This window comes from Aythya ferina (genome assembly GCF_964211825.1).
Source record: "Aythya ferina genome assembly, chromosome: 2".
Taxonomy (NCBI): domain Eukaryota; kingdom Metazoa; phylum Chordata; class Aves; order Anseriformes; family Anatidae; genus Aythya; species Aythya ferina.
In genome coordinates, this window is record NC_140297.1 from 159,036,860 (window position 1) to 159,049,475 (window position 12,616).

A 12,616-nucleotide genomic window follows, 5' to 3' on the forward strand; every position below is an offset into this window, starting at 1 on the left:
CACTGAGGGAGGCAGCACAGATTGATTTATCCCTTTGAAATAAATAAGTTAATTCTGATTAATTTTCTCAAGCGTCTCTTTGTAGACAAACTGCTGAGCCCCATTGTGATACTTTCATGCTGGCAAGCTGAAAAACATTTGAAGGAAAATGTGAACAATTACTCTTCCAAATGACTTGCCCATGCACATCTTGATCTCTATGTCCAACCTCAGGATAAACCTACATCTCTGCACATCTACCCCATCTATGCCTTTGGCTCTAACCTTGCTCCTCGGAGAATCTGTCTCTTGTTGCCTCTTTATGCATAAAAGAGGTACAAGTTATATTCCTTAAAACCCCAAAATACAAGGTGACCCAGGAATTGCTTTTGCATTTTTATACTTACCCTTTTCTTCTCTTTCCTGTGATCTGTACCAAAACCCAGGAGGATTTAGAGGTGGATTAGAAATCCTTCTGTTTTAAATGTGTCATTGTTATTCTCTTACTGACTTTTGTTCACAGATTTCTTAGGGATGAGTAGGATGTTCATTCTTCCACTTGAACTGTTATTTTCCTAAGTGTTCATTATATGTTGCAGCTAACTACATTTTAATTCCTTTTCTGAAACATTATTTTTTTAAAAAGAACTGGACAGAAGTATATTTTCATAGTGAATTGCACAGCATTTCAATACTTTGTAATAACACCTGGCTAGCTCTCCAGATAAAGTGGAGTGGCTGACACCTGAATTTTCTAGTAGAAAATAAACAAACAAAAATGTTTCTTTCCTTGACCAAACAGCCATCTGTAATCTCAATAAAGCAGCAAAGCAAAACAGGGATGATTACTTTGATATTTTTCTCCCTGCGGTTGGAACCATCAAAAATTGCTGAAGAAAAGTAATCCCAGCATTAAAAAGTGAAATCAGCTGCTGAACGAGCAAGTTATGTTTGAATGTCAGAAATTACAACCACCTTCAACACAAGGGCAAGCCCACCTCTTTTTAGCTTCTCCTTCCTTGTTCCTGCCAAAGTGGCTCGTAAGCTGGTGGCTGATTAGCAGAAGTGTCTTAGCTGTTTGTTTGGATTTCCAGCAGCCGGAAGAGGTCATTGATATGGCATCGGGAGCAAATTTGCAATGGGAACAACCTTGCATGATCCCACTGAACTCCCTGGAGCTGTTAGATGAATACTTGCAGAGGATCTACAAAGGTTTCCTTGGTTTCTTTTCTTTTCTCTGTCCATGGCAGATGTGCTAGAGGGATCCAACCCTCCTTATCATCCTGTTGCCAGCCTTCCTCTTCCAGAGCAGCCTCGGGAGGACCTTGAAGTAGGTCCCAGTATGCAGTGATGGGAACGGTGGTTCTGCACATGCAGGCTGGAGACAGTAGTGTTATAAATCATTGCACGGGCACAGCTGAATGGCTCCACAGGTGACACTTCTGTGTGGGCTTAATTTTTTTGCACTTGCTTGGGCCGGTGTCTCTGCTGTTTTGTGTAGCCAGTTGATCCTCGTCTGGCTAAATTGCCCCAGGGATACACACCTAAGCACAAGGGCATGGAAGTCAGGTAAATTATTTGCATTAAAAATAAATATTTCCCCCAAATCCTGAAGGAAACCTGTAATGAACACTTGTCCCACACTGGAAAGGAAACTTTGGTAGCAGCAGCCTGACTTGGGCAGAACCATTTTTCATGGCAGACTTTCATCTCAAGAGGCATCATCTGAAGGAGAGTATTCAGTGTTTATTGTAGCTCTGGTTTTTCCTTGCTAGAAGCAGAGGACCTGGTGATATACTCTTCTCTGGTGGAGGCAGAGGAGATTTCCTCCATCTGTTGGACTTGGCCAGGAGCTGCTGTTTTATTGAGGGGAAAATAAGCCAACCAAATGGCAAATGATTGCAAAAGAGCTTCTGAGTCCCAGGTCTTTTGGATGGAATGGGCAACATACTATTCTTTTGTACTAAAATCTATGGTTGCTGGTGACCTGGAATGCAGAGTGTCCTGGAGGAGAAACTGGCTGTACAAGGCAGGACAACATCCAGACCAGAGGAGGGATGTCATGGGCCTGCCCCTGGCACTAGAATTCAGCAGAACTGAAGAAGTGCAACAACCATCAGAGCTGAAAGGAGCCAGCATTGATTCCTGTGGAACAAGAATCTCAGAGGATCCTGCTCAAACCCTGCCATCCCATCTGGCAGAGGTAACGCAAAGCCGTCTCTGACATTTATGAATACGCAAATCAGGCACTTATGTCTCCCCTAGCCTGGGAGAGGAGTGCTTGCATCCTGCCATCAGGTGCAGCAGTGTGAAACCAGTCCAGTCCCATCAGCTTGTGCTGATTTCCAGTGTCTAGCATGATAAGGATCTGGCCCTTCAGCTGTACAACTGTTAGTCGTGTGAAGAAACACGTGTTCACAATTTATATGGATGAATGTCTGTTTGTTCTACGACGCCCCTGGATTTCATTTAAAATAGCATTTTTGCTGCAGCCACAGAGCTGAAATATTCTGAGAACATCTCTGCTCGCCACACACCAGGCTACAATTCATATCAAGCTGAAAGAGCACCTTGTCTTATATGTGCAAGCTGCTGCTTGCAGCAACTTTGTTGTGTTCCCACTTTTAATGGTGCTTCAAACAATTCATACCTGGGAGTAAAGCATCTCACTGACATTTTCATAAGCCTCAAATGTTCAGACTGGGCCATTTGGGCCATTTTGTTAGCTGACACAGTTGTCCTATATTCAGTGGCCTCCAAAATGACTCCCTTCTACACCCACCGAGGAGCTGGTCCTGGTTGTTAAAGGGTATTAATGCTTCTTCCCTTCTCAGTTTTGCTCCATTACCAAATGTTGGATGTCCCAGAAGCTCCATAGACAACACCTTCTCCTTTGGCTTCCCCTTTGGTTTTACTGCACTGAGATACTTTTTAAATCATTCTTTTCTACCCTTCGCTTGGATCCATCTTTTCCTTCCCACCACCTCAGCTTACCTGAATAATATTCAAGATTATATAATTTTCTTTCTATATGGGGGACAAATAGAGTGCTTGGCCCTGGTGAGAAACTTTTGGATGTTCAAAACTTGTCTCACAATGACACAAAGTCTCTGCATTACTTTTATTTATTTGTTTTCCCTCAACTCTGCTGCAAGATGCTGGCTGACATGTTACATGTTCTCATCAGCAGCATTGGTCACCAGCTTCCTCTTCCCACTACAGGCAGCATTGCAGGAGCATCCTCCTAAGTCTCGTCTTAAAAATCTCATGTGCTTTGCCTCTTGCGTGCAATTGCAACTTCTCTTGGCTGCCCCAAGGACATTATTTCTCTACCCCTCCTTCAGACTTCTCCAAGGTGCTGGGTATCTCCACAGTGTGCCATCCCCGTGTTATTTGTATAGCTGGGATGTAAATCACATCTAGGTTTTCCACTGATCCTGGCATTACTCCTTTCCACTGACATTGCTGTAGAGAGCAAGTTTTTGAGATCTGACCAGTTCCCTACTACCTTTATTTTGTGGCCCCATAAAGTTCAGGTGCATAAAACCCCACAGAAAAGCATCACTTGCACCAATTTTACCTTGTGCATAAAAGACCTGGCATCTCCCTCCCTCCTTCAGAATCACAGCTGAGTTTTGCGTATATTGGAGGTAACTATCCAAGTCAAATCTAAGCCGTGCTCTGTGCTAAATGGGGCTTGACCTGCTTCTTTCCAACACCATTTCCAAACGGCAGGCATCCTGCGTGCTGCAGCAGAGAGACCTTGGCATGGGCCTGGAGGCAGACTTTGCTGGAGGAGGCTTGGGGCGAGCTGTCAGGGTGACGTGTTCAGCCACTGGACCTGATCGCCTTTAATTAGGATGAGCAATAACAGTGCAGGCTTGTCATTTCTGAAGGAAGTCATGCCGTTCGCTCAGTCCAGGATCAGTCGTTAGGAAACGTCAATAACACAGAGCCCTAAGAGCTGGTGGGAGGAAGGCCATGGTGCCAGGGTTGCTTTTAATTTTATTTTGCTCTTTTATCTTTTCTTCCTTTCTCCCTGTCTCCCTGTCAATCTATCCATGCTTGCTCACTGGCCACTTCTGAGACATGCGGTCTCACGTTTCCCTGTCACCTTCCTTTCTGTGGGCAGCTGACAAATCCATCCAAACCCCACATCTGCCCTTTGCTGCCCACCTCCTTTCTCCTCCCAGCCTAAATGAGTCTCTGGGAAGTCTCTGAGATTTACAGCAGCTAAAGATTTTGTGGGTCCTCGTGGTTTAGATGCTTTCATGAAGAAGGCTTAAATCAGAGCAGACTGATGTGTGGGGGTATAGCCAGAAATGGATGCAAGGGTGGTGGGAATGGATCAGTGACTGGGATGTGTCCCATACTTCAGAGCATGGAAATAATTTAACCTGCCCCTAAACAAATTCAGAACACTGGATATAGTTAGAGGTTGATTAACATTTTTGTGAACAGAGTCTCACATACAGAGGTCTCATGACTCTGTAGTGATTAAAAGATTGAGATTTGGGCCGTTTCTGTTCCTGTAAAGAGACAAACAAAAAATGATTGCACGCAAATATCAGGGTTTTTATAGTCCTGATGTCCAGCTATAGCTACCCTGCCACTGATGACTGCCCCATCCTGTCCCCTCCAGCCAGCAGCCTGCAACCAGTGAGTGCTGGAAGGGTTTGGAGGTGGTGGTGTGATCAGTCCCTCAGTTTCTTACACTCTGCTTTGAAGTGGCAGTAATGGGAATAACATAATTTCACACACTAGATGGGCGTCTTCCATGAACCAAGCTGCTGAATATAAAGTCTGGCTCCTGGCAGGAACTCTGAATCATTCCTCTTCCTCCTCTGCTTTCCCTTTTTGGAAACCAATGAAGACTCCTGCCACCACGCTGAAGCTTCATTAACCTTTATTAATTTTCCCAGGGTTCCAGGATTTGTCACCATTTCATCTCCTCACAGTTTGTGTGTCTTGAAAAGGTGTCTGACTGTTTTACCTCCTTGGGAAAAAATAAAAAAGACCCTCTGTCTGGTACCTGCTGTTTGGAAACAAACTGGGTGCCAGATCGCAGATTACTTGGATTCAGTTCTGCTCTCTGTTGTTCTGTGTGACTCCAGTGGAGTCAGCTGAGCTCTCCTGATTTACAGCGGGCAGGTCTGGTGGGTGGAATTTGGTTGCTATTGCTCGGTTGCTTGTCTGTTTACTAGGGAGGGCACGTGTCTGTGTAAATCAGGCTTGCCACATGCCCAAAACCTAGGAGAACGTGAGTCAAATTCGAGTTTCCTCTGTAGCAAGGAATCCCACATGGGATGCAAATGCAGAGCTGGCAGCAGTGTGGGTTTGGCAGGAAGAAGGGTGCTTGCTGTTCATCAGGAGTTCAGTGCTTTTACTCCACATGATTTACCTTATGATTTCAACAGTCCTCAGTGGGACACCTCCACTGATATCTGGATGCTGTAATCAGAATCTTTGCTCTTTCACCTGAGTTGCAAAAGTGCCCAGTGGCAGCTCTGTGGGTCTACAAGCCATGGTGTTGGCCCCAGACTTTCATCTCTCCTTGTTGCTGGTGATATGGTAGCATTGGTGGAGGAGACATCCTTTTGAGCCATCCCTTTCCTTTTCACCTGCCCTCACCTGCCTGCTCTACTCAGCATGTTTCTGGATACTCTACTGAGCATTGCTAAGTAGATGTTGCTTGCAAGGCAGAGTTTTCCACCGAAAAATACTGCCGATCATCACCATAGGCCTCAAAGCACTGCCAGGGTTGGTGGGGTTCATTGTCGGCACATCCAAAAAGGTTAAACACAAGTGCAACAAAGAGTGCAGACACCTTAGCAATTAACCACAGTTAATTAAAGACCAGGCACAAGGGATCGTATTCTTCATGGTCCCAGGTGTCACTGTGAAACAAGGGGTTGACTTGCCAGCCAGACCAAGTCTTGGAGGCTGGCTTGGTGCTACAGCCCCTGGGGACTGCCAAGGGTGCCGGGGTTGGAAAGCAGGTGGTGGTGTCAACCAAACATTGCAGGTCACTGTTGTTTATACGTGTAACCTTTGTAGTGAAAGATCTTGCAGAGTGAACCAAGGTGTATTTACATGACCCATTACCTTGCCATAGCCAATGGACGCTATAATTCCAGAAGCCAATCGCTGAGGTCCACAGATAACAGAAAGCGAGAGGACACTGACGAACTGCAGCACTACGGGTACCCTGCACCTCAAATAGGTAAGCTCTGACCTCCTACGACAGCCTCTGGAGCTGGCACCCTCCTGGTCCCTGCACCCCCCGGCTGGGCTGGGCTGCCTGCATTGACTCGCTTCGCTGTTCCAATGACCCACCTAACCCACGCTTTTCCTCCCAGGTTGGTGTGGTCTTACCCAGCAAGTCACACCCTGAGCAAACAGTCGCCGTTCAGTTTGTTCCCATCCCATTGCCCCAGCAAGGGATTTGTGTTGCTGCCGTTAATTAAAGAAGGCAAAGAGGGTTAGACGCTAAGCTCTAACCAGACCATGCTTCTCACAGACTGCTTCTCATCACCCTGCCTACTTCTAAATCGCTGCTTTGTCTGAACTATCTAAATAGCCATAGTTCATTAAGCCAAAGCTGACCTTACTGCGATACAGCCTCTTTGCTGAAGTCCATGCCATACCTTCCCATCGACCATAGGTGTGCAGGGCATAACAGGGAGAGAGCAAGGCTGCTTTCCCTTGGCACCAAGTCTTTAGCATTGTGCAAGGGCTCGTATCTGAGAGCCTCTGCAGCAGGACCTTCCGCCCTCCTGCAATCAAAGAGGAGTGAGATTTAATAACATCAGAGTGTGTGATCTGGGAAGGTGGGAGTGAACTGGACCTGGACATAGGCCAGGTCCAATCTGGAGAGGCTTTGTGCTGTCCTTTTACTGATGCCTTTCATGGCAGGCACTCAACGCATCGTAACTCTCGGGCAACGCAAGATGTGCTGACCCTGGCTGCAGGTTAAAAATCATTGCCTTGTGGGCTTGCAAACACTTTATGCTCTAGAAATGTTTCGGAGGAGCCACGGCTGCAACATAAGGGAGAGCGGGTTATGTTCTGGTGCATATCAGATGTGCTCCATCCAACTCAGCAGGATATTACCACTGTGCAGCAGCAATATCAGGAAGCAGCACCGTGGTGCAGAGGCTCTGGAGGTGATCAGGCACCAGCTGGGGTTGGGGGGATGGCCTGAATCTCCTTGCTACCCTGCACTGAGTCTGCTCCCTCTGGTGGGAGCAGCTCTGTGGCCTGCAGGAGCACTGGCAGCTGTCAAAAAGTTGCAGGGAAGGGTGAGTGTTGGTACTGTTGCTACTTGGAGAATGGGGGCGAAGGGAAAGAACTCCAAGGCAAGTCTTGGGATGTCCCCATTTTCCTGCTGTGCCTCAGGTCTCAGGTGCGTCCCTGGTGCTTTACTCCAGCCTGTAGCCTGGCCAATAGGTTTATAACTTATAACTTTAACATTTTTTTCCTGTCGTGCAGCTGCATTTGGGCTAGGGGGATATCTCTGTTACATCCCTGCCATCGTAGCCACTGCAGCAGCCAAGCTGACCTGGGCTGTGGTGTATCCCTGGGAGCAGCCTGGACTGGGATGTCCAACTGGGAAACAGTGGGCTGTCCTGCAACGCGCTGGCCACACTCCTGCAGCTGTTCCAGAAACACTAACTGCAGCCAGGGTGGTCAAGGAGATGGGGATGGAGGAGATGTAAAGACCAGGCAGAAGGTACAGCCCAGAGAGGGATTTAGGGGGAGTCTCGGGCTGGGGATACAAGCAAAGCACAAGGCTTCCCTAGCAGTTAACATTGTTTGTAGACTATAAGTGATTTCACATCCATGTAAGACCTGGCAAAACATGAAGCTGCAAGAGCAAGATCCATCCCAGCAGGTCCCTGGCCCCATCACTCCTGTTCCAGCCCTTGTGCTGCTTCCAGAAGGCTTTTGCCAAGGGCAGGGTGTGAACACGGAGGAGGTGGCACGTGGCGAGATGTCAGAGAGGTGGGACGTGCCAAAAATCAAGGGATCCTGGCGGAAGGATGACAGCCGTGTGCCGCTCAATTAATGCTGAGTGAGGAAGTGTCAGGAGGAGCTGCAGGCGCTGATGGGGACCCCGCAGCCAGCTGAGCTCTCTGTAAAGCCAGATCAGTTCCTCACAGGGCTGGCCAGGTGCTGGATAGGATCCTGGATGGCAGTGCTACAACTCCATGGAGCAATGCCCAGAGTGTCTTCTTCTGCGACGCCTGCTGGGCCCTCTCCAGCCAAAGGAGGGGTGCTGCAGGAGTGCAGAAAATCTTCTCATCCGTAGTTTTGGTGATGATCTTTATTTCTGCTTCTCTTGGAAGGAGAATGGAGGGTTTTTCCCAGTGCCAAGATGTTCTGAGAGCCTCTCAGGACTGGGTCTGGCATGGTTTGAAATATAGTTGCATCTCTTCAAGGCTTGAGGGGTCTGGATGCAGTGTAGGTTTATATAAATCCATAGCAAACCCAAAGGAGTAACTAGCACTTGGAAAATAAACTACAATACGGATTGAAAATACCAGGACTGGTGCAATGTGGGGGATGATAATTGAGACTAACCTCTATAAATATTTGTTTGTATGGTGAAAGGACAAAGAAAAGAAATACAAAGATGGGGAATGAGAGAGACTAGGTGGAATTTGGGTCAGAGATGTGATTCACTCATCTAGTAACACTAACTCTTGTCTGGACATGGAGCTTGCAAAACCACAGCCAGGTCTGAATGGGGAGGTGGTAGGATGGCAAGCCCTTCAAGCCATGGGTTACTGATGGAGGAAACCACTGCATCTCTTCAGAATTCCTCTGTTCCACCTCTGATCTTGCAGGAAGACATGAGCACAGGCTGGCGGCATTTAACAAGCAACAAAAGCCAGCTCTCTGCCACTGAGGGACTTTACATTGTGGGGTCCAGTACTGGTGGGTTGCTGCAGGGTTGGTGGAGGAGGTTGGCTGTTTCTCCAAGCACTGCGAAGACTTCGTGTCCATGCAGCGTCCAGGTGGTCTAGGTAGCAGGGATGGTTGGGCTTTGTGGGCCAAAGAGGGATCTTCTGGAGTCTGGGCCACTGTGGATGGCAGATGCTGAAGCAAAATGTGATGGTAGTAAAAGGTAACGGGTTGGTGGTCAACTCAGAGTATCACAAGGTTATCTGACAGAACCAGTTGGGTTCCTTATTGGAAAGTTAATCAAACTACCATGGAAATGCAGATCTCTGTATTCCAGGAGATCTATTACATGAGAAATGGGATATAGGAGCGTTGCTTTCCTGAAGCCCCAAGGCCTGAAAACACACAGTCTCCTACAGATTCCAGAGAAAGACCAGTGGTCTGCAACATTTCCCTAACTGGAACTAGTTGGGTAGATTAATAGAACAAAATGCAAAATGGAACAGTATTGAGCAACTTTGGCTTAATGAACACGGTTACATTCAGAGTCCCTCCCCTGCACAGGCAGGAAGGGAGGCAGGTGGTGCACAGATTCCAAGGGTCCGCAAGGTCCCTTTTTCTTTGTCCCTGATCTTGTTGGTAGGAAGACATGTTATGAAAGGAGGAGCTTGCAATAATCATTGGGACTGCACACATGAAGTAGAGAAAGCCTCATCCTTAGCTTCCCCTCTTTCTGAGTCCAATGAGCAGACTGATGAGAGCCACAAACACTTGAAATCCTGCATAAAATTTAATTAAGTGCAGACAACTCCCATAAGACACTGGTGAACAAATATATCACCTCGGGGAAGAAGTCAAACATGCATAGCTTTAGGGCAGGTGAGGCGGTTTTGGACAGTTTGATGGTCTCCAACCCCTACAGATCCCATCACAGTTCCTATATGGACACTCAGCTCTTTTTTAAGCCTACAAGCAGGACAAGATCTCAAGCTGTGCCAGCCCACCATCTGTATGTCTTTCATGCTCTGTGTTGAAGCTGGTCAGTCTAATACAGCATTTACTGTCCAGCTGTTTTTGGGAATGGGGTGGTGGTGCTGGACACATGTCCAAGTGCTGGGTGCAGTTCAGGCTGTGCTATGAGCATGTACGACCCCTAAAGTCATGCTGCACCAAGTACCATGGTCCTGTGTATTTCATCTGTGGTCTGCCAGATGCATCTGGTTATGATGTGACATGGTGTAGTCTGATGATCTTAAGAACTTGTTACTACAAGGACATGCCCCTCTCTTATGCATCCTCAAAGATGTGCTCTTGGTGTTTGCCTGTGTCATATGCCCGTGTGCTATACATTCCAAATGTGTTCTAAGTTTATCATGCATAATTATTGGTAACCCATTAGAAATCTAAAAAACAAACAATGGAGACTTTAATTAAATGAAACAGAGCAAGCTTTTCTTTTCGTCTAGGTATTTTCCCAAAGCTAGATCAGTGCCTATGAAAAAGAAAGGAATATTTGTCCTTTCCTACAACATGCTTCTCGTGACTTTTCTGGCTATTGGGACCTGGGAGATACCCTCCTGGTAGGACCATATGAGTCCAGGGATATCAGTGATAGAGGGAATATGTCTCAGTCCTTTCCACCCCCATCGTTTGTTCAGTGGGATGCTCTTACTTGTCTTCCCAATACTACAGGGAAGAACTTGTTATAGTGTATACAGGAAGTCAGATGCTCAAAGCAGCTCTTCTCCACAGGTGAAGGAGATGACAAGAGAAAGCTCTGTGGGATTGCTTCAGTTGATTTTATTTTGCTATTTTATCTGTTCCCCCTCTGCCAAGAGAACACAGGGAAAGGAGCTGGATCCTTACACCTGCTCTGTTTTTGGACACGTGTACCTTCCCTACCCAACCACTGTTACTTCCTCTCTGTCATTCCCTTTGTGTGTGTGTGTTACAACACTGAGAAACGTCCCTCCCCCCCCCCAAAAAAAAACCTTCTCTCCGATCCCCTTGCCCCCTACACATGGGACACTTTGCACAAATTCCCACATTTTTAGCTGCTGGCAAAGTGCCACTCGCAAAGCACATCCCCAGAGATCCAGGGACCAAGGATGCCCCGTCCTCACCTTCTGCTCCAACCCTAACAGGTGACCCCGCGGCGGAGGAGTGGTCCCCGTGGAGCGTGTGTTCGACCACCTGCGGGGAGGGCTGGCAGACCAGGACCAGGTTCTGCGTGTCGTCTTCCTACAGCACTCAGTGCAGCGGTCCTCTCCGGGAGCAGAGGCAGTGCAACAACTCTGCTGTGTGCCCAGGTGGGCTGAGCGCTCCGTGCACCCATGGGCAGGAGGGGAAGAGAGGCTCATGGAGTACTAACAGCTCAGGACATCTCCTTCATGATATCTTCTTGGAAGGAGGCTATTTTTTTTCCCCTTTCCTTCCCTTTTAACACTTATAGTCTCACAAAGAGACCATTAATTGACCAAGCTCTGTTAGATGGGCACTTGCTCTGTATGGTACAGACAATTCCATGCTATTTAAATGCAATGAGCAAAATATATCTGAAAGGCCTGTACCCTTGGGGGGTGTTTCCAAGCATGAGGCAGACTGGGAAAGAGCAGTGACAGATGACACTTTTGGTTGCTAACACAAGGTACAGCATTGCAAAGTCAGCACGAAAAACTCAGCTGCTGGTATGTTCATGTATTGAGCCATCCCTCTCCGCTTTTATATCTCTTCTTCCACAATTTTGATGATAAAGCACAATCTGGGGGCCTGGATATTACTTTGAAGAACTGTGCTGTTAAACCAGGTGTGTTATTCACAACTCCTGACCAGAGACATCATTGTTCAACCCAATCTTACAAGGGCAAAACCACAGAGCTGGTTCCCATGCTGAATTTTCTGCTCTAGTTATCTCTTATCATGCAAGGTGCCTGATGACAATCACAAAACATTAGGTTTAAACTCCCCCTTCCTGAGGCTGGTGGATCAGTTAACAACCAATAGCGGACTGGAAAAGTGACTGCATGACTGCATTTTTATTTCTTTTCTGAAGCATTATAGATTTTGTGTTAGCTTCTCCAGATAAAGCTGGAAGGGTGAAGTCCTGCAGTCCCTTAAGAGAGATCAGTACATCCTTGTAACATTTGGCCTCCAGAGATTACAGTGACGAACCTTCCATAAATAAACTGGCCAGATTAGATTAGATTATCTTGGAGAAGATTATGTTAATATAGATTAGCAGGCTTTAGAAGTCTAATTCTTGGAGTTGTCGGTGATGGCCTGAGCAGTGTTGGAGCATTGCTGCACATCCTATTTCTATCCTGCTCCTCCAAGCCTCCTGAGCTTTGTCCCTGCAGTATCACTGCATATGATAGCAATTATGAAACAGGCTACAGCTTTTCTGAGAGCTTGAAAATGCTGTAGCCTTTGAAGATTCAATAAGAAAAAACGTTGAGCGAGGGAAAAAATGGTGACAAGTGAGAAAATGATGGCAATGCTGCGTTCCAAAGGGTGATTTTTCTGTTTGTTGTTGTTGTTCCTCTCTAGCTAATTGCATCTTTTCCACCAAAAAAATGCCCTTTCCCTTGGCTCAACATTCTGAAAAACGTGTTGAATTAAAAGTGCATTTCAATTTATTTCAAGTGGGATGGAAAGTAAAAGATACTTGTTGTCAATACCAAATCACAAAAAAATTACACCATGTTCCTCTTGCAGATTTCAGGCTGGTTTG

The 12,616-nt window shown here is 46.7% G+C and overlaps 1 protein-coding gene across 14 annotated transcripts in view; it reads left to right on the forward strand.

Annotated features, from left to right (window-relative positions):
* The window catches only part of ADGRB1 (adhesion G protein-coupled receptor B1), a 260,069-nt gene that overhangs the window by 113,131 nt on the left and 134,322 nt on the right, over positions 1 to 12,616 (forward strand). For 13 of the 14 annotated variants that reach the window (XM_084509051.1, XM_084509056.1, XM_084509057.1 and 10 more), the window contains exons 4-5: positions 6,095 to 6,202; positions 11,031 to 11,195. In XM_084509051.1, the coding sequence (XP_084365177.1) occupies positions 6,095 to 6,202; positions 11,031 to 11,195 (273 nt within the window). The remainder of the gene's footprint in view (positions 1 to 6,094; positions 6,203 to 11,030; positions 11,196 to 12,616) is intronic. The other variant, XM_084509049.1, reaches the window with a different exon arrangement.